The sequence below is a fragment of the Lithobates pipiens genome, unplaced genomic scaffold (genome assembly GCF_037356315.1).
Source record: "Lithobates pipiens isolate NorthernLeopardFrog02 unplaced genomic scaffold, aLitPip1_a1.2 Scaffold_8, whole genome shotgun sequence".
In the NCBI taxonomy this organism is placed as follows: Eukaryota; Metazoa; Chordata; class Amphibia; order Anura; family Ranidae; genus Lithobates; species Lithobates pipiens.
In genome coordinates this window covers 581,255,415-581,277,127 of record NW_027507903.1, presented here as the reverse complement: position 1 = coordinate 581,277,127, position 21,713 = coordinate 581,255,415, and the positions used below count along the sequence as shown (strand labels likewise).

Here is a 21,713-nt window from a genome sequence, read left to right as displayed (position 1 = left end):
CCCTCCCCCCCAGGAGGGTGGTACAGTCCAGGAAGTGGTGACGCGGCCGTCCGTGGTGGTGAAGTGGAGTGGGCGGGGCTTAGTAGGGTCACGTGACCGGTGAGATGTCCCTCAGCTGACATGGCGGCCCCCGACCAGCTCCAGTTCCAAGGTAATAATCCCCATAGAGATGGCGAGAAGGAGTCTGAGAAGAGGGCTGACACCTCTGTGTGTGGGGGGACCTACAGGTCCTGATATTCACACCTAGACACAGGGGGGGACTTGTTAAAGGGGGGCACACACACCATAAACAAGGGGATAGATTAAAGGGGGTATCTCCCCAAAAACTAATATTTATATATATATTATAGTGAATACTCCGCCCATTCCTCTGGAGCATGCTGGGGAGTCACTGTAAACCTTTATTTGCTGAATTCCCACATGTGCCGTACATGAGATGGGTTTGTAGATCTTTGGTCTGGTGATGACCGTCGTATTCCTTCACCCAAATCCTAAGAAAGGTGCCACACCCAACCAACCGTGTCCGCCTGTCATGGCGGCACGCTATTAGTTCGGTGACTCCGGGATTGTTTCCCGGGGGCCTGTCCATTAAGGGCACACAGGTGCCGCCCCCTCTATCCACATCACCCCCCTTGTGAATAATTCATGCCCAGCGTAAATCTACCCGAGGCCACCCCCCCCCTTTTTTTTAAGCATCTGCTGAGAGCCATAGGCACTTATGGGCTTCAAAACAGGATGGGCTCGTGGCGCAGAGCATTGCACCCACCCAGGTGTGTCAGAAAAGCAAAATGAATATTCGCTTTTTCTAACGCTGAATCGCCTCTCCGCCAATCAGGAAAGCAGGTCTGATACCCGTTTCCCGTTTGGCTGAAAGGACAGGCAAACCTATTGGACGCCCAGGAGAAGGGGGGAGGGATGCACAGCGGAAGCCGCCGTGATCCACACCACAGGAGGAGGAAGAAAGCTGCTGGGCACAATGCCCACCCACCCGCTTTCTAGATGGGGTAAGTGCAGAGCTTTGATGTCCCGACTGTCGTGGGGGGGGGGGGTAGTTGCCACAGATCAACCGGGGGTTTGGGGGGCAGTGTTTGTTGCCCCCTCCCCCCAAAAGAAAAATAACAGCTGCCAGTGATTGTTTCTTTGTTCATTGTCCAATCACAGCCTGGTGTCAGTAATCTGGGAACTCCCAAAGAATCTCTTGGGACGTTGTATCTCAATGGTTCAGGACTAAGGATGAGCGGGGGCGTGTTCCCATACTCCACGTGCAAAGCCCATCTGGAAGTCAGCGCAGCGCAAATCACAGGCAGTGAGACATTGCCCCGATGTGCGGCTGCAGAGATCGGGAAATGTCTCACTACCTGTGATTAGCGCAGAGCTGCGCCGACTTCCAGACAGGCTCTACACGTGGAGTATGGGAACACGGCCCCGCTCATCCCTATTCAGGACCAATCGATCTCCCTGGTTAGGGACCATTTAATTGATTACATGGTGCTAATCGTCACAAGACAGAAACTACACTGACCCACATCCCTAATTATGGATAAATAACCGGCAAGTATCCTCTGAATGGGACTTTAAACGGGGCATTGTGTGACTAAGAGGTCACAAGGGAGTACAAAGATATAAAGTTTTAATTGTTCAAGGTTAAAAAAATGTATACTTTTCATGTACAATACATAAAATGTGCGGGATGCAGATACAAACATACACAATTATAACAACAAATGTTGACAGCCACCATTAATCTGTTGAGAAATGATGAAAACAGAGATACCCAACGCGTTTCGAGTTTGCGATATTGGTTCTGTTCTTCAGGAGTGGGGGGTTATAACAGGATGTGAATATGTCTATAATTAGTAAAATAGTAGGAGTAAAAATCGAATATATATATATATATATATATATATATATATATATATATATATATATATATATATATATATATATATATATATATATATATGCATTGTAACAGAATGTTAACCAGCATATAGCAAAATGGAGGCGGCAAAGTGTTTTCAACATCCTGACTAGATGCCATATGACGTCTTCCGGATATTAAGCCCCCGGGGGTGCGCATCGCAGCGATTGTTGATGCGGGGTGTCAGCCTGACACACCGCAACTCTGATCTCGGTAAAGAGTCTCTGACGGAGACTCTTTACCACGTGATCAGCCGTGTCCAGTCGTGGCTGATCACGATGTAAACAGGAAGAACCGGTGATCGGCTTTTCCTCACTCTCGTCTGCCAGACGCGAGTAGAGTAGCGGCGATTCGCTGCTCCTCTGACGGGGGGGGGGGGGGGGGGGGTGTCTGTGCAGATTGATTATCAGCGCAGCCTCCCCTGAGATTACCCACACTGGACCACCAGGGATGCCACTAAGACCACCAGGGATGTCACCACCAGGTATGCCACCCTTGACCACCAGGGGTGCCCACAATGGATGCCAATCAGTGCTCACAATGGGCATCACTGGCATCCATCAGTACTATACGTTACAGTACATCCATGCCGCATATCAGTGCCCATCAGTGCTGCCTCATTGTTGCCACCTCATCGGTGCCCGTCAGTGCAGCACCATCAGTTCCCAGAAGTGAAGGAGAAAACGTACTTATTTACAATGTTTTGTAACTGAAACAAAAAAACAAAATTATTATTATTTTTTTTTTTTTTCGGTCTTTTTTGTATTTAGCAGAAAATAAAAATCCCAGAGGTGATCAAATACCACCAAAAGAAAGCTCTATTTGTGGGAACAAAATGATAAAAAAATTAGTTTGGGTACAGTGTAGCATGACCGCGCAATTATCATTCAAAGTTCGACAGCGCCTAAAGCTGAAAATTGGTCTGGGCAGGAAGGTGTATAAGTGCCCTGTATTGAAGTGGTTAAACAAGCATAAAAAATTAAATTTTACACTGACCGTATAAATTTCAGAAATATTCAGGCTATCTTGCATCCAATTAAAAGCGCTAAACAGGCTGCAGCCAGAAGCCCAGAGAAGAGGCTGAGACCCCGGCGCATCAGGGCCCAGGAGAAGAAGCGTCGCTCACAAAGGGCGTCCCAAAGAGACCCTCTGGTGTTCCTTTCATATTTGTTGAAGCGACAATAATCGCTATAAAGACAGAGAAGAGAGGCGAATATACAAATTCATAAACCAAATAACTGGAAATATATATCTGACATCTAAGTTGTAGCTATATGTCTATAGATATACATGTCCGATAAAACCAGAAGGATATATGTCAAAGGAAAAAACATGGGATATACCTGTCCAGCCACTTTCACGGATAGCAGAGGATTTTGGTAGGGACCTAGTGAAGGTGAACCAGCCACAGTGTACAGGGGGGCTCCTGGGTATTGCCAGAGAGCAGAGAACCTGCACATGACTGAAAATAGGGGAAAAGAAAAATTTCTTTTTAATACACAAAACGTAAGGTGAAGTAGCAAATCACCTACTAGGAGGTCATTGGCATCTCCCCAAGGGGTATAGTATGTCAAAAAGTTGTTTGAGTACAACGGCAAGGCAAGTACCTGAGTATGACTGGTGATATGGATAATCCTAGATCAGTGATGGTGAACCTTGGCACCCCAGATGTTTTGGAACTACATTTTCCATGATGCTCAACTACACTGAAGAGTGCAAGAGCATCATGGGAAATGTAGTTCCAAAACATCTGGAGTGCCAAGGTTCTCCATCACTGTCCTAGATGCTTCAGTGTGCAGCCTGAGAAGGTCAGGTGGGCCAATGCTATGTATGTAAGGTGGAGACAATTAGGCAATCATCTAAGTGAGTATGCAAAGGGGAGGGGGGATGGCGCGAAAGGTGCCTCCATCACACTATCTCCTAGTGTGGAGCAGGAGAGGTGTCCGGCGTCCCAAGCCAGTTAGGGATCATTTGATCTCTCGCAGTGGAGATCTCTCGGGATGGGAACCAATCAATCTGTCAGGATAGGGACCATCAATTTCTTCAGTTAGGGACCAGTTGATCTCTTGGAGTGGGGACCAGATGATCTCCTGGGGATAGGTACAATTCCCAGTGTCAGTAATCTGGGATAGGGACCAGTCGATCTCTCAGGATAGGGACCAGTCCTAGTTTCAGTAATCTAGAAACCTGTTTTGCTTCCCAGTTAGTAATACAGAAGAGAAATTCGTGAGCACACCCCAGGCCAGCTCCCCACTGTCTGCTGTCCTTTCACAGAATGTACCGATCCCTTCATATATAGTGGCCATACACTAGTCCATATATTCAATCTCTCGGGGATAGGGACCGACCAATCTTTAGTCATCCATTTTATTAATCTGACACAAATGGGGAAGTGGATTTTGATTGATAGTTAACATACAATCATAAGTTATTGATCACATCTCTAAAGAAAAATTAAAATAAAGTTTTCTCCTTCTCTTCATCCCTTGTTGTACCTCAGTGCTGCTGATCTCCCGCAGGAACCATCCCGTATACATGCACTCCATAGACAGCTGCATTACATTTCTGAGAGCCGGCTTATTAATGGTGACCAGTTTACCACGCCTGCAGAATGTGTACTGGAATTGGCACTTAGTCTACATTTGACACCCATGTGACAACCCAGGAGTAGCATTGGGAAACAGACAAAACGTTGACTTGTCACCCTGTAGAAGGAAGTGCCTGAACCAGGACTTTTATGGCAGGATCTCCAGGGATTATTTTAAAGAAAGCTGCAGATTTTAAAGTGGCTTGTCATTAGTAGGGTGAAAATGACATTAGGATGGTGAAGTCCAACACTGGGATGGGAAAAGAAAACTATTATTTATTGTGTTCCTTGCTCCTGCACTTCCCTTTTTTTTTTCTTCTCCATGATACTCCAGGCTGTGGGCGGTTCCTTGACATCACATATGGTGTAGGACTGTTTGTCCTGTAATGTATGCAAGGAGTAGAGATGAGCTCAGGTGTGTTCAGATAAGAGTCCCACAATGAAGCTATTGCTGCCCCCCGCCAATATTTTCTTGTACCTGTGGTTGGACCATAAAGTGTCTATGAGATTTAAATGATTGGTGGCTTTAAATATATACAGAAGAAATGTTCTGTCTTTAGCACAGCTGTAGTGCTTGTTGGACCATATCACCCCTCCCCCCCCCCCCCAACAGATTGGTTGCACTTGTTATGTGGAATTGCTGTTTGATTTCTCTTTGTGCTCTCTGTCCAGAGTTTGAAGAAGCTGCCGTCCTCCTGTCTGAGAACCCGACCGCCACAACCAGGAGTGCCAATGAGGAGACAAAGCCACAGCATGCCACACTGCCCATGGGAGATGACAGCGAGGGAGAGGAGGGTGAGACCGATCAGACTGAGGTAACTGCAATCCCCACTGACCACCTTTTTTTTCTATGCTAGGGAATCTGACTTCAAGTGTGTGCGTGAATCATAAATATACAGCCGTGGCCAATAGTTTTGAGAATGACAGAAATATTAATTTTCACAAAGTTTGCTGCCTCAGTTGTGGCAATTTGCATTTACTGGAGAATGTTTTAAAGAGTTATCAGATGAATTGCAATTAATTGCAAAGTCCCTCTTTGCCATAAAAAACATGGACATTTTGACTCCATGGCCAGGAAACTCCCCAGACCTTAATCTCATTGAGAACGTGTGGTCAATCCTCAAGAGGCGGGTGAACAAAAAACAAAACCCCTCAAAATTCTGACAAAGTCCAAGGACTGATTATGGAGGAATAGGCTGCCATCAGTCAGGATGTGGCTCAGAAGTTGATTGACAGCATGTCAGGGCGAATAGCAGAGGTCTTGAAAAAGAAGGGTCAACACTGCAAATATTGACTCTTTGCATAAACTTAATGTCATTGTCAATAAAAGCCTTTGACACTTGTGAAGTAACATCTGACAAAAGAAAAAATCTAAAAACACTGAAGCAGCAGACTTTGTGAAATTTAATATTTGTGTCATTTTTAAAACTTTTGGCCATGGCTGTAGTGTGTGTGTGTGTGTGTGTGTGTGTGTGTGTGTGTGTGTGTGTGTATGTATGTATGTGTGTAATAATTATATACACATACACACATATGTAATATTATATTTATATATATTTTTTTTAAACCCTGAGTTTAATAACATTTGTTATCTTAAAGCAATCCTTGTATTAAAGGAGAAGTATGGGAATGCAAAAATAGGTAGTACATGCTACCCTCATACCTGCATTGCATTGAGTTTTTGTAGAATAGTCTTTTTGAAGTGTACAGAATCAGCCTCTAATGGTTCTTTTTCCGTTTAAAAGATTCCAGGGTGTGTACACAGCTCCACAATCCAGCCTCTCTTTCACTCCCTCCCACTGGAGGACATGTGGGTGTGCCTGGTGAAGATGCGCACACCCAGGTTGCTATCTAGAACGAGCACACTCTTCACCTGCTTCTGTTTCCATGGTAGCGTGTCCCCAGCTAAAACCTGGAAGCAGGAGCAGTGTGATAGAAGCAGTGAAGTCTCCTCACCTTTCCCTGGTTGTTATCTGCAAGCTCTCCTCTGCAAGACTCCAACACCTCTCCCCTGGGCTTTGATGTTCTTGTGTCCTCCGAATTCCCTCCTCCCCTCACTCATTCAAAGTCTGTATCATCGTCTCCTACAGCCGATGGGGGGAGAGGCACTGAAAACTTCTCATGTTCAGAAATGAACACAGGTAATCTCTCTACACATAGCACTGTGTTATTATCAGAAGAGGAGACATGGTGACGAGCATAGTGACCTGTGCCGTGTTTGTTCTCTGAAATGAACACAGTACTATGTGTACAGAGCATGCATGTGTACAGTACATAGGAGAGGGAGAACTCCCCCACATCTAAAGTGACCCCCGATCTGTCCCCAGAGTCTCCTTTATTGTGCATACAAATCCTCATCCCTCTGTCACTGATCCCATCCCACCATCCCTCTGCTACTGATGTAATTCCCACACCATCCCTCTGTCACTGATCCTCCCCCATATACAGTACCATCACCCCCATCCCCTGTACTCCTATACAGTTTATTCATCCCCTGTACTTTTATACAGTCCCATCACCCCCCATCCCCTGTACTCCTATACAGTTCATTCATCTCCTGTACTTTTATACAGTACCCTCACCCCCATCCCCTGTACTCCTAGCAGTGTGAAACCAGCATATGTACATGGAAGGCTTTATGACCTCAATCACAGAACAATCTGAATAGCCAGTAAAATTATGAAATCACAATATTGGCTCTAATTGTTTTACATTGAATGTAGGCAATGCTAACAAAAGCCAGTGTTGTATTTTATGTTAAAAATTTATTCTTTACATTATAATTTTAGCAGGAAAGTAGACTATAATACACTGTACAGATCACTGACTTCTACACTCACTAATGCCTGCTGCTTTCCTGAATGTGTGCTGAGATTGTTCTGTCTAAAAGAGGGGAGGAGGGAGGAGGGGAGCAGCGCTGTGTGTTGTATGAAGTCTCGGGAACGAGGAGAGAGCCAACATCAATCAAGCAAGATAACAGGAAGGGGGGTGGATCCAGACTCCAGAGCCAGACCATTGTCAGTATGACATTGTCAGTATTACCTTCCACAGGTAATGAACTATATTTTAACAGAAACAGGGCACTTCTCAGAGAGCTGGGAAGATTGTTTATATGTTGGCCATGGGTAGTGGTGGCCAGTAGGGTTCATTTGAAAGGAAACGTTGGCACAGATGTGGACAGCATAAAAACTGCCACAGATGCGTTTTTTATTTTTTTCTGTGCTGCTGAACATAGTGCATTCCTCTGCCAGACACAGCTACATAAATGGCTTCATTAAAGTGTTACTAAACCTAGGACCCTGCATTTACAATATCTGGTCTCCCACAGTATATGGAAATGCAATTATTTTAGTAAATATAAACTGCTAAAGGCTGCTGGACCCCTGACCCTCTGTCTGGATAGTGCCGATTGGCCCTGTGCTGATCACATGCACCCTGGGGGGGACTCCTCCAGCAATAAACACCAAACTGAGCATGTGCAGAGGCTCCCCAAGGCTCTGTACTATCAGGAGATGGATTGTGGAAGAAGGGGAGAGTCAGAGAAGACAGGATCAAACAGCCCTTTTACACAGTGTGCAGGATTAACCCTTTAAGTTCCACAGTGAGTATAACAGCATGCTTTGCACTGCATATTCAGACTGATTTTAACCACTTCCAGACCGCTGCACACGCCGATGTACGTCCTCTCTTTGAAGAGGGATGTCTTTGTTATGGCAGCAGCTAGCTGCCATAACCCCAGTATCCTCCTCTTCAGCGGGCAGTCCGCTTTCCGATAATAGTGGTCTCTGTGCTAGATCACTTTTATCGGCAGTGGGAGGGGAGGGGCCCCCCCTCCCGCCACTCTCTGGTGCCCTCTGCCGCTTACCAGAGCCGTCAGCAGCGGCGGAGGTGATCGGGTCCTCTTCCGTAATAGGCATTGAGACGAGTGAGAGGAAGATGGCCCCCACCCGTCTCCATACCATTGCAGGGTGGAAGCGACGTCAAAACGTCCACCCATAGCTCTTAAAGGGCCATTTTTTTTTTTTATTATTTTTTTTTATGCATTTTAGTGTAAATATGAGATCTGAACTCTTTTTGATCCCAGATCTCATATTTAAGAGGCCCTGTCATGCTTTTTTTTTTCTATTACAAGGATGTTTACATTCCTTGTAATAGGAATAAAAGTGACACCGTTTCTTTTTTCTTTTTTTTAAAGTACAGTGTAAAAAGAAAAGGTGAAATTTAATAAAAAAATTTAAAACGCGCCCCGTCCCACCAAGCTCACGTGCAGAAGTGAACGCATACGCGAGCAGCGCCCGCATAAGAAAACAGTGTTCAAACCACACGTGAGGTATCGCCGCGATCGGTAGAGCAAGAGCGATAATTCTAGCCCTAGACCTCCTCTGTAACTCAAAACAGGCAACCTATAGAATTTTTTAAACGTCACCTATGGAGATTTTTAAGGGTAAAAGTTTGTCGCCATTCCACGAGCGGACGCAATTTTGAAGCGTGACATGTTGGGTATTAGTTTACTCAGCATAACATTAACATGAGTTAACTTTACTGTTGTCTGTCTTATTTTTTATTTCAAAAAGTGTATTTTTTTCCTCTGTAAGGCGCACCACTCGGTGAAAGACAAATTTGGTTATGTAGATATGGGGGTGACTGCTTCGTATTGGTGACAGGCAGCCTGCTGGTCTAAGGCCTTGTTCACACAGGCGTACTACAGCATACACCTGTGCAAGGGCTGTATTTACCCATATGAGGATGTGCAGGTGTTCCATGTAGGGATGCACCGATACTGACTATTTTCAGGAGTACTCATAAAAATGCTCCCGATAACCAAAACCAATGCTTTGCAGTGTGATTTGTGTCCATACATAATGAATGGGCGCAAATTGCACTGCAAAGAATCGCATGCAATTTGAACAGGAATGCCTGGCGATTCCTGTCCGAATCACATGTGGTTTCCCACACCGCTCCTGTGTGAACCTGGGCTGAAGTCACTATGACGAGCCTAGGTTCACACATGAGCGGTGAGGAAATCGCATGAAATTCGGACAGGAATTGCCACTGCATTCCTGTTCAAATTGCATGCGATTCTTTGCAGTATAGTTTGTGCCCATTCATTTTGTATAGACGTAAAGTGCATGAATTATGGGTACTCGGTATCGGTGAGTACTTGACAATAGTATTGGTACTTGCTGATTAAAAAAAAAAAGGGGGGGGGGGGTTTATCAGTGCATCCTTAGTTCCATACACCCCCACACAGGCATTCCCATTCACTTCAGTTGGGATGCAGCGGCTGCATGGCCCCAAACGCAGACAGTCTGCATTCAGGGCCATGCACACGCATGGTTGTCAGATTGGGAGCAGTAGCTGTGTCGGTGATGCATACCTAGTGATGTGAACAGGAATGCCTGCATGAAAATGTGCAGGCAAATATGGCTGTCACACTGGCATGAAGCCTGGTACACACTAAGTTTCTTTTTTTTTTCTTTTTTTCCTTCAACCCAGCAGGCTGAACGAAAAAAAAAAAAAAACCCCGGACAGATCGCTGTACTAACAATTGACTTTAGTACAGTGATCTCCCCCCCCCCCACTGTGCTATTTTATTCTGACAGGGGAATACAGAGATACCTTTATATTGCTGGATATAGAATGCTGTGTACTTTGTGAAGATTGTGTCCTGAACATGAATACATGTTTTGTTTTCACCTTCCCTCCCTGCAGCTCCTCTCATCCCAGAAGAAATCCGCAGGTTTCTGGACCTTTCAGTACTATCAGGACCTGTTCGATGTAGACACATACCAGGTATTGGACACGTAGCTAGTTAAAAAATAGAACACATCATGATAGAATTGCATGGTGGGTAGGATACTGGGTTTTAGCACCTGGTGCTGTTGGTTCACAATGTAAGGCTTTCCGTGGCACTAGGAACAGTGGCGTCTCTAGGGTTGGTGTTACCTGGTGCAGTAAAACATGGTGTCGTGTCTCCCCCCCCACCTCTCCCCCTAGCCTACCACAGTGATACATGGAAAAAGAGGAGTGATGGGGGTGTGAGAGAGAGGGGAGTGAAAGAGGGGGTGAGAGCCAGGTATGGGAGGGGGGAAGGGTGAGAGAAATGGGTTGATAGGGGAATGGGGGGGGAGAGGAGGGGGGATAGAGAGGGGAATGGGGGGGGAGAGGAGGGGGGATAGAGAGGGGAATGGGGGGGGGGAGAGGGAGGGGGATAGAGAGAGAGGGGAATGGGGGGGATAGTAAGGGGGGAGTAGAGAGGGGAATGGGGGGGGGGTAGTGAGGGGGGAAGGGGGGAGTAGAGAGGGGAATATGGGGGATAGTGAGGGGGGGAAGGGGGGAGTAGAGAGGGGAATGGGGGGGTAGAGAGAGAGAGGGGAGGGAATGGAGTGGATAGAGGGGGGGGGGGGGTGGAGGAGAGTGTGAGAGAGAGGGTGGTGATAGGGGAGAGGGAGGGGAAAGAGAGAAATTGTGGTGATAGAGGAACGAGAGAGAGGGGGACTCTGTCTGTACTCTGACATCATCAAGTACAATACAGGGCAAATAGCCCAGCATTATAACTGAAGATACCAAGCTCCACAGACCAGAACATTTCTTCTAAGACTGGGACTGATTTGCTTGGCAGTAACTTTTTTTTTTTTTTGTGGACTCTGGTGTTGTTTTTTTGATTTAGGTGCTGGACAGGATCCGAGCGTCCTTCATGCCTGTTCCTGGGAAGAATTTTGTCAGACATCATTTGCGGAATCATCCTGATCTTTATGGTAAGTTAACCACTTGCCAACCGGGTCAATTTTGACATTTCTCTCATAGATATAAAATTCTGTGTTAATTAGAACCCCTAAACCTTATATATGTTGTTTTTTTTAATCAGAGACCCTAGGGAATAAAATGGTGGTCGTTGCAATTTTTTATGTCACACAGTATTTGCACAACAATTTTTCAAACGTGTGGGTTTTTTTTGTTTATTTTTTTGGGGGAAAAAAAGCCATTTCATAAATTTAAAAAACAAAACACAATATTTACCCAAATTTAATGGTAAAACGTGAAAGATGATGTTACGCCAAGTAAAAAGATGCATAACATGTCAGGCTTTAAAATTGCACACGCTTGTGAAATGGCGACAAACTATGGTACTTAAAAATCTCCATAGGTGAAGCTTTAAAATCTTTTACAGTTTAGAGTTACAGAGGAGGTCTTGTTGGGCTAAAATGATTGCTCTTGCTCGAACGTCTGCAGTGATATCTCACATGTGTGGTTTGAATGTCATTTACATATGTGGGCACAACCTACGTATGTGTTTGCTTCTGTGCGTAAGCACAAGGGGATGGGGCACTTTAAAAAAATATATATATTTTTTTTCTTATTATTGTTTTATTTTTCTATTTTTACACTTCTTTTTTTTTTTTTTGATCATTTTTATTTCTATTACAAGGAATGAAAATGTCCATTGTAATAGAAATAGAGGATTGACAGGTCCTCTTTACAGAGAGATCTGGGGTCTACAAGTCCCCACATCTCTCCCCTGTGCTGGAGGCTTTCCAGCAAAAAAAAAAAAAAAAAGTCAGTGTTTACATCATGACGACGCTTCTGGCCTCTGAGAGTCATAGAGATGGCCGGGGACCACATGGTTCTTGGTCAGCTCTATGGTAAACCACCGGCGGTTTCATTCTCCGGCTCCCCGATCACACGGGAGAGACTGGAGAAGCACCGGAGGGCTCTTTTCCATCGCCTGTAAAAGCAAGCGACTGAACAGCTGCTATGATTGCTTTTACATTGCAGGGAAACGCCTGCTGAAAAAATTGATATTGGAATGATGCTTGCAGCTGTACCCATCATTCAGATATCACCACTTAAAGCCCACAACGTCATATGACTGTGTTCAGTGGTTAAAGTGGTACTCCAGTAAAAAAAACAAAAAACAGCATGACTGAAATAATTGCCACTAATCCTAGGCCCAGATTGTTGCTGATTACTGTAAAAATGATCTGCTGCATCCCACCATCATTGCTCCAGCAGTGCGAATGACAGTTCTGGCTATAGTACAATTAAAGGATTATGTTGTTCACTCTCCCCTCATCCATTGGCAAAAGCTTTGTCATCCTTTCACAAAATGCAAGGGGTTCTGTGAACAAGGGTGGGTAAGCAGCAGAATCTCCCCTTTTCCATTCACAGAGCGCCTTGATTTTTAGGGGGGAAAATACAAGCTCTTTTGTGAATGGAGGAGGGGAGAGTAAATGGCTCAATTGTTTGCAGTGCCACAAGAAGAGTGATTAAGAATACTATATTTTTTTTACAGTAAACAGCACCCATCTGCACATAGGATGCTAATCATTAGAGGTAACTTATTTCATTTGTGCAGTTTCCCAAAAATCTTTTTTTTTTTTTCTTCTGAAGTTGACTGACCTGAAGGGTGAAAACAGACACGGGACAAAATAACACCAATTTTTTTTTTTTTTTTTTTTTGTGTCAGGGCCCTTCTGGATCTGTGCCACACTTGTTATCACTGTCACAGTGGTGGGGAACCTTGCCACCTTTATCCAGATGCATGGCAAACCAGATTACAACTACAGCGCCCAGTTTCACAAAGGTGAGTAATATTAATGTGTGTGTCTGGATGGCGGTCACTGATCTATGGGTATGGCTGGGGAGTCTTGCTGTCTCTGTGCTACCTGGCTGATGTGTTGTTCATTCTGTGACAGTGACGGTTGCTGGGATCGTCATATACAGTTATGCCTGGCTGGTACCTTTATGTCTATGGGGATTCCTGCAGTGGAGGAAAGGAGTGATCCCAACAGTGGGGACCTACAGCTTCATGGAGACTGTGTGTGTCTATGGCTACTCCCTGTCTGCATACATTCCTTCTACTGTGAGTATTCGTACAGGTGAAAATCTCACCTCTTACATCCATGGTCTCTGCTTTATTTATTCACATTCTATCTTTCTTTATAGATTTTTTTTTTTCTTTCTTTCTCTCTCTTTCCTCTTCCACTTCTTTATTTATTAATTTTCTCTTTCTTTTTCCTTTCTCTCTCACTTCTCTTTATCTGTTTTATTAATTTTTTTCTTCTCTTCTCTTTCTTTCCCTTTTTTTCTTAGTTTTTTTTTTTTTCCCTTTCTTTCACTCTCACTTCTCTTTATCTGTTTATTCTCTCTCTCTCTCTCTTCCCCCCTCCCCCCTCTTTATCTGTTTTTATTTTCTTTTTATTTATTTCTCTCTCTTTCTTTCTCCTCTTTTTACACCAATCAGCCATAACATTATGACCTCCCACCTAATATATTGGGTAGTTTTCCCTTTGATGCCAAAACAGCTCTGTCCCATCGAGACATGGACTCCACTAGATCTGTGAAGGTATACTGTGGTATCTGGCACCAAGCTGTCAGTAGCAAATCGCTGCCCCTGCCGGCTTTCCTTCTTCCCATATTGCATTCCTGGTGCCATCTCTTTCCCAGGTAAGTGACGTGATGCACCTGGCCATCCACATGATGTAAAAGAAAATGTGATTCATCGGACCAGGCCACCTTCTTCCATTGCTCTGTGGTCCAGTTCTGATGCTCAAATGTCCTTTGTAGGTGCTTTTATTTGTGGACACGGGTCAGTATGAGCACCCTGAGCAGTCTGCGGCTACACAACCTTGTATGCAAAAAACGGAGTCACTGTGTGTTCTGAGACCTTTCCATCAGAACCAACATTAACCTTTTTCAGCAATTTGAGCTGCAGTAATTTGTTTATTGGATTGGGCTACACAGGTCAGCCTTCATTGCCTTCGAGCATCGATGAGCCATAATGTTTGTTGCTGGTTCACCGGTTTTCCTTCCTTGAAGCACTGCACTTTTGGTCGGTCCTGACCACGGCAGACCCAGAACATTCCACAAGATCTCCAGTTTTAGAGTTGCTCTGACCCAGTCATCTAGATATTACAATTTAGACCTTGTCAAAGTTGCTGAAATCCTTATGCTTGTCCTTTTTTTGCTATAAACTTTAGGGGCCACATGTTCACATTCTGCCTAATATATCCCACCCACTTTCAGATGTCATTGTGATGAGATGATCAGTGTTATTCATTTTACCTGTCATAATGTTATGGCTGATCGCTGTATGTTTTTTATTTAGTAGAGGTTTAAAAAGATAAAAAAAAAAAATACCACCTTTATTTTGTATCACATCTTCAACTCTAAAGATGTAGAAGGTAACGTTTCCTGCTGTCCTCTAGTTTAAAAATAAAATAAAAAATTGTGAATTTGATTGGCTGCTATAACCGACAGTTTCACTTTTTTCTGTTTATAATTTTTAGAATGTTGTTGGAGCCAATATAATGGTACTACATTTGTTCTTCTTTCCCTTTTTTAGCTTCTCTGCGTAGTCCCGTATGAAATATTCCGCTGGATCATTCTTCTGCTGGCCATGTGTCTTTCTGCTTTTGTCCTCGTTCTGGCTTTCTGGCCGCACATCCGCAGAGACAACAAGATGGTGGCTATAGGAATGGTAACGAGCATGGTGCTTCTACATGTGCTGCTACCTGTGGGCTGCAAGGTATGTACACTTCTAGAGAACTAGTACTCTAAGTAAAGTGGAGATCTACATGTCTGTAAATGACCTGACTTGTCAAAAGGATTTGTAATTCTGTTCAGTCAGTTACATGGTTTTAACCAACAGGCTTTTTCTGGCACTTTTTGTTTACAAGATTAACCACTTGCTTACAGGGCACTTAAACACCTTCCTGCCCAGACCAATTTTCAGCTTTCGGTGCTCTCACAATTTGAATGACAATTACTCAGTCATGCAACACTGTACCCAAATGAATTTTTTGTCCTTTTTTTCCCACAAATAGAGCTTTCTTTTGGTGGTATTTGATCACCTCTGGGGTTTTTATTTTTTGCGCTATAAATGAAAAAAGACCGAAAATTTTGAAAAAAAACGCATATTTCTTTGTTTCTGTGACAGAATTATGCAAATTATTAATTTTTCTTCATAAATTTTGGCCACAATTTATACTGCTACATGTCTTTGGTAAAAATAACCCAAATTAGTGGATATTATTTGGTCTTTGTGAAAGTTAGAGAGTCTACAAGCTGTGGTGCGAATCGCACAAAATTGATCACATCTGATGTACTGGTGGCCTATCTCGCTTCTTGTGACCCGAACAAGTCAGGAAAGTACAAATACCCCCCAAATGACCCCTTTTTGGAAAGTAGACATTCCAAGGTACAGTATTTAGTAAGAGGCATGGTGAGCTTTTTGATGTTGTCATTTTTTTCCCACAATTCTTTGCAAAATTAAGATTTTTCATTTTTTTTTTTTTCTCCACAAAATTGTCATTGTAATAGGTTATTTCTCTCACGTGGCATGTGTATACCACAAATGACACCCCCCAAAAAATTCTGCTACTCCTCCTGAGTATTACAATACCACATGTGTGGGACTTTTTCACAGCCTGGCCACATAGAGAGGCCCAACATGCAGGTAGCGCCATCATGTGTTCTAGGAACATAAGTTACACATCTAACTTGTTGACTATTTATTACACTTTTGAAGCACCAGGACAATGACACGTGACACTGATGACAGATGGCACTGATACGTGGCAATGATGACAGATGGCACTAATATGTGGCACTGATGACAGATGGCACTAATATGTGGCACTGATGACGCGTGGCACTTATACGTGGCACTGATGACACGTGGCACTAATACGTGGCACTGATGACACGTGGCACTGAAACGTGGCACCGATGACAGATGGCACTAATACGTGGCACTAATATGTGCCACCGATGACAGATGGCACTAATACATGGCACCGATGACGCGTGACACTGATGACAGATGGCACTGATAAGTGGCATTGATGACACGTGACACTGACAACAGATGGCACGTGACACTGACAGGTGGCACTGATGACAAATGGCACTGATACGTGGCACTGATGACAGATGGCACTATGTGGCACTGACGGCAGGTGGCACTGACGGCAGGTGGCACTGACGGCAGGTGGCACTGGGGGCAGGTGGCACTGGGGTGGATGGCACTGGGGGCAGGTAGCACTGGGGTGGATGGCACTGGGGGCAGGTAGCACTGGGGTGGATGGCACTAGGGGCAGGTAGCACTGGGGTGGATGGCACTAGGGGCAGGTAGCACTGGGGTGGATGGCACTAGGGGTGGATGGCACTGGGGGCAGGTAGCACTGGGGTGGATGGCACTGGGGGCAGGTAGCACTGGGGCGGATGGCACTGCTGGGGGCGGATGGCACTTTTTATTTCATTTTTTTAATTTATTTTTTTTCCACAATCAGAACGGCTGCCGCTGCAGCCGTTCATCTCTCCCCTCTCGCACTGTCTGTGCGAGGAAGGAGAGCGGCGCTGCGAGATGATCTCATATGTTTACATATGAGATCATCTCCCATTGGACACGCCGATCACGCTGTAAACGGCCGCTGTGATTGGCCGTTTACAGCGATCTGTGTTTGCCTGTCCCCGGGGGACACGGCGAACACAGAACTTCCGCGATGCGCGCCCGCGGCGGCGCGCATTGCGGAAGTAAACATCAGGCCGTCCAGGGACGACCGCCCGAACGAACGCGCCTGCTCTACGGCCGTCATTCGGCTATAGGGCGGGCGCGAGGAGGTTAAAAAAAAAAAAATATATATATATATATATATTTATTTTAGCAGACACCCTAGGGCAGTGATGGCAAACCTTGGTACTCCAGATGTTTTGGAACTACATTTCCCATGATGCTCATGCACTCTTCAGTGTAGCTGAGCATCATGGGAAATGTAGTTCCAAAACATCTGGGGTGCCAAGGTTCGCCATCACTGCCCTAAGGACTAAAATGCCAATCTTTGCAACTTTTTGTCGCACAGTATTTGTGCAGCAGTTTTTCCAATGCAATTTTTATTTTTATAATACTCTTTAATGAATAAAAAACCAAATACAATATATACTAGTATTGGTGCCGATACCGAGTATTTGCACAAGTATTGGTACTCGTGCAAATGCACCGATACCTGAAACCGATACTTTCAGGCTCGGTTCTTTGAGCTGTCAGTGGGGATGAACAAATGTTCCTCTGTTTAACCCCTTATTAACCCTTAATTTACTCTAATCAGCCTTAATTAATTCCCTATTCTCCAATTATTTTCCTGCCTTTTTTTTTCACGACTATTTTAAAAACAATAAACAATTAAAACTTTTTTTTTGTTTGCTTTGTTAGTGAATATTTCCACATTTCACATTAAATAAATTGATTTTTTTTTGCCGCTTTTTTCATTTTTAACCACTTTAGGACCGCCGCATGTAATTATACGTTGGCACAATGGCACGGACAGGCACAAGCACGTACCCATATGTGCCTGCCTTCCAGCAGGTGGGGGGGTCCGATCGGACCCCCTCCCGCTGGCTGCGGCGGTCCGTTTCGCTTCAGGAGCGATCCGGGATGAGGATTGTACTGTGTGTTCCCAGCTTAAAGTTGAATTCTAGCCTCACATTTCTGCCTCTGTTGGTTGGTGGAAAACTATGTGTTCTTCCCTTCCCATTTATGTGCATTTAAATTTATTTGAAGAGTATTACAGCGGGTACACTTCCTGTCTGCAGCTGCCCAGGCCCCACGCAAATTGACACCTCCTCCTCCTGGGCTTTGGAACAAGTGTCTTGCTCTCGGTGTGATTCAGTGGGTAGAATGGACTTTCTGTGTTCTGTATTTTATGTGTGCTGTGTTATTCAGGAGTATTAGGGATATAGAAGTGTCTAAGGCTGGATTCACACCTATACAATTTTGGTCCTTTTTGCATTGGGCAGATTTGCACTACAGTCCATTTAACATGGTTTTCTTATGGAACACGTTCTGTAGTGCAAAAGCACTAAAAATGCATAGGTGTGAATCCAGCCTTATGCTGTGCAGTGTGATCTGGGCTGCAAGCACATAGAATCTGGTTTATGGTCTTCTGCTGGTCACTTTTAGGTAAAGCTGTGGGTATTAGTTTAGATAAGCATGTATGGGGTTTATGGAATGTCAGTCACTGTTGAGTGGGTGTTACTGAGGTGATGTGCTGACCCCTTTCACACTGGGGCGTTTTGCAGGTGCCACAGCGCTAAACATAGCGCCTGCAAAGCGCCCTGAAACAGCCGCTGCTGTGTCTCGTTAAAAAAACTCCTGCAAGCAGCATCTTTGAAGCAGTGAAGGAGCGGTGTATACACTGCTCCTGCCCATTGAAATCACTGGGGCTGCGTGGCTAGTGGTTTTAACCCTTTTTCAGCCGCTAGCGGGGGTTAAAACCATGCCGCTAAAACCTCTTAAAATATCGCCGTTTTACCCCCCTACGCCGCTCCCACCCCAGTGTGAAAAGGGCCTAAAGCAGGATGAAAAGACCAAGGAGGATGGTCATGTGACCTCCCTCCATTTTTTTTTTTTTTTTAAAGTGACTCTGTCATAAGAGAAGTGGGGAGGCTTCCATTTCTAGTCTCCTTATGAAAGTTTTGGACGCCATCTTGGAGATCCATGATGTGCTGGTAATATGTCTTAAAACCCAAGTCCATGTTTAATGTCTCGAATAAAGTTTGGTTTAACCACTTCAATAGTGGTCATTTTCACCCGCTTCCTGCCCAGGCCAAATTCAGCTTTGAGCACTGTAACGTTTTAAATGACGAATTGCGCAGTCATGCAACACTATACCCAAATAACATTTTTATAATTCGCTTTCGTAAGCGATTTCGGCCACCAGGCACGTGCATCAGCTCCTACATGATGTGGTGGGTACGCGCCCCCCTATACCGTGGGGAAGCCGAGGATGTCATATGACGCCCGCCCAGGATGGGACATCCCATATGCGGACATCATATGTCTATAGGGTTCGTTTACCTTTTAGTTCTGCCTATGTAGATGTATAATGCCCTTGCTATAGGTGTAGGCCTTTTATCTACCTCTTGAAGCCTGACTGGAATACTCCCAGGACGTTGCTAAGTGAGGCCTAGTCATTACTGCTCACCTCCACCATCACAAGGGCGAGATCTCAAACCTTAGTAACATCCTGGGAGTACTCCAGTCAGGCTTCATGTTGCATGTAGGCAAGGGCATTATTCAACTTTAGTCAAAAGCTACCGTTTGTTTTGTTTTTTTTATATATACAGACACCCCCTTACCTGCATTTATTTTTTTGTAAAAGGTGAACTAACCTTTTTAAAGTGGTCCAAAATAAATATTTACTGCACTTACTGGGTGTGCTGTATTGTAATATATATATATATATATATATATATATATATATATATATATATATATATATATATAGCCTCACTTTCATGTATTCTATGAATGAGCACAAAGCTTCCTCTGAATGGCGGAGAGGGAGGCTGATGACATTGTGATGTCTTCCTCAGCCAAACAGAGGAAGCTTTGTATTCATTCATAGAACACAGAGATTCCCATGAGTGGATGAAGTCCCCATCTGACTGCCAGAACACAGAGCTGCATATTGTATGTAGATGAGGCTGCATTCAGATAATACAGGGCACCCAACATTTACAGCAGTAAATAGGTCGTTTGGGCGAACCTGCCCCAAACAATTTAAAGGCATATTAAACGCAGAGGTAGGCATTAACCTTTTGCTGATACCGGCTTCCAGCTGTCGTTTGCCACCACACCCCCTATTACAAAGCAAAGTTTGCAATGGGACTATTTTACTGGACTTGATGCTGCACTAAGTGTCAGTGCTATGTATTACTTACTGTATTCATCGGCATATAACACGCACTTTTTTCCCCCCTAAAATCAGGGGGAAAGTGGGGATGGATGTTATACACCGATCCCCTACAATTTTTAACCCTTTCTGGCTCTGCGGCTTCGGGGGTATTTTCGGTGCACTCGGCCGTTCCCGGCTATCTTCGGCTGTTCTCGGCGGCTTTCAGAAAGCTGAAAGCCGCTGAGAATGGCCGACTTTGGCCAAAAGTGGCCGAGCGCCACCGAGATACACAGGACATCCGCTCTGTATCTCGGCAGCGCCATTTTTAAATGGCAAAGCCACAGAAAAGACTGCAAATGACTGATGAGACTAAATGCAAAGCTGCAACTGACACTGATAAGGCTGCATTGATGGGCATTTAAATGTAAGTTTTTTTTTTTTTTTTTTTTTCTTAAACTTGCCTCCTGAAAGTTTTTTTTGTTTTAAATTGCCCCCTAAACTTGGGGTGTGTGTTATACGCCAAAAAATACGGTAGTTGTCCTGGTTTTTGTCTCCTGTCAGGCCTTTTCTGTAGCAGATGACAGTCTTCTCCATGTTGTTTTTTTATTTTTATTTTTTTATTTAAATGGTCAAGTTCATATTTCTTGGTCAGACAAATCTACTTCCCTGCTTAGGTCAGGATTGCAGCTGTTTGTAGTTACAGGAAGGAATGTGCAGCAGCATTTTGTATAATGGAAACCTTCTGTCTTTCCAGGCATACTTTTTCACAAGAGTGGAAGAACACAGTTCAGAAGCACCCATTGGAACCTCCACCACGCAGAAAGCTCCCACCACGTCACAGAAGATGTGATCATCTCCCAGATTATAATGACTATTAAATGGACAGAGCGTGTACACTACAGAAGCCTGCTCTGGGTGACCGGTATTTGCGACTGTGTATAGAACATTGGGGGTGACCACCCACAGAAGAAGATGGTGATCTGTTGCACTTGGCTCAACAAATGCATTTCTCTATTTTTACTGGTTATGGTTCTTTGCTGATGAAGATAATTTAAGGTTTGGTTAATAAAGACCATTTTTTTTTCTCCAATGAAATCTATACTTGGCATAACCCTTCCAACACAAGCTGGCACCACTTTACTGCACCATCTGTGTGCCTACTACCATACCTAGACTGCTACTGCTGAACTCCACTTTTTAAAAGATCAGTTCTGTTTATCCGGACACTTCAGTACCTGAAATTTAAAAATTGTGAACAGGCAGGTTCTTTAATGCAAAAGAAATATGATAGCGAATTTATTGGGGGGGGGGGAATACACTTACGTGCCTGTTCATAGTACTCTAAGATGTTTATATTCCAGCACAGTGCCTGCGACAAAGTGAAATCCCTCTCCGGCCACTCAAGACCAGTGTCCTGTGGGATAGCGTTCCCCATCAGATAGTGTCCACAGTGTACACGCAGTACACAGGACAAGCAGATTCCGAAAATAGCCGAATATGAACGGCGCCTGGGCCATGAGTCCAGGTT

The 21,713-nt window shown here is 44.4% G+C and overlaps 1 protein-coding gene across 1 annotated transcript; it reads left to right on the top strand.

Annotated features, from left to right (window-relative positions):
* Positions 1-11: 11 nt before the first annotated feature.
* On the top strand, positions 12-21,280 carry YIPF2 (Yip1 domain family member 2). The gene is made up of 8 exons (XM_077470279.1): positions 12-151; positions 5,181-5,323; positions 10,221-10,301; positions 11,179-11,266; positions 12,976-13,092; positions 13,205-13,371; positions 14,854-15,036; positions 20,940-21,280. Exons 1-8 carry the CDS (start codon positions 121-123, stop codon positions 21,033-21,035), a joined length of 906 nt encoding a protein of 301 aa, XP_077326405.1. The 5' UTR covers positions 12-120; the 3' UTR covers positions 21,036-21,280.
* Positions 21,281-21,713: the final 433 nt, after the last annotated feature.

Excerpts from the sequence above, each read along its gene's own strand:
- YIPF2 (XM_077470279.1), top strand. The coding sequence starts at position 121 with ATGGCGGCCCCCGACCAGCTCCAGTTCCAAG. Across the intron at positions 11,267-12,975 it reads GAATCATCCTGATCTTTATG|GGCCCTTCTGGATCTGTGCC; the intron begins GTAAGTTAACCA and ends TTTTTGTGTCAG. Across the intron at positions 13,093-13,204 it reads CAGCGCCCAGTTTCACAAAG|TGACGGTTGCTGGGATCGTC; the intron begins GTGAGTAATATT and ends ATTCTGTGACAG.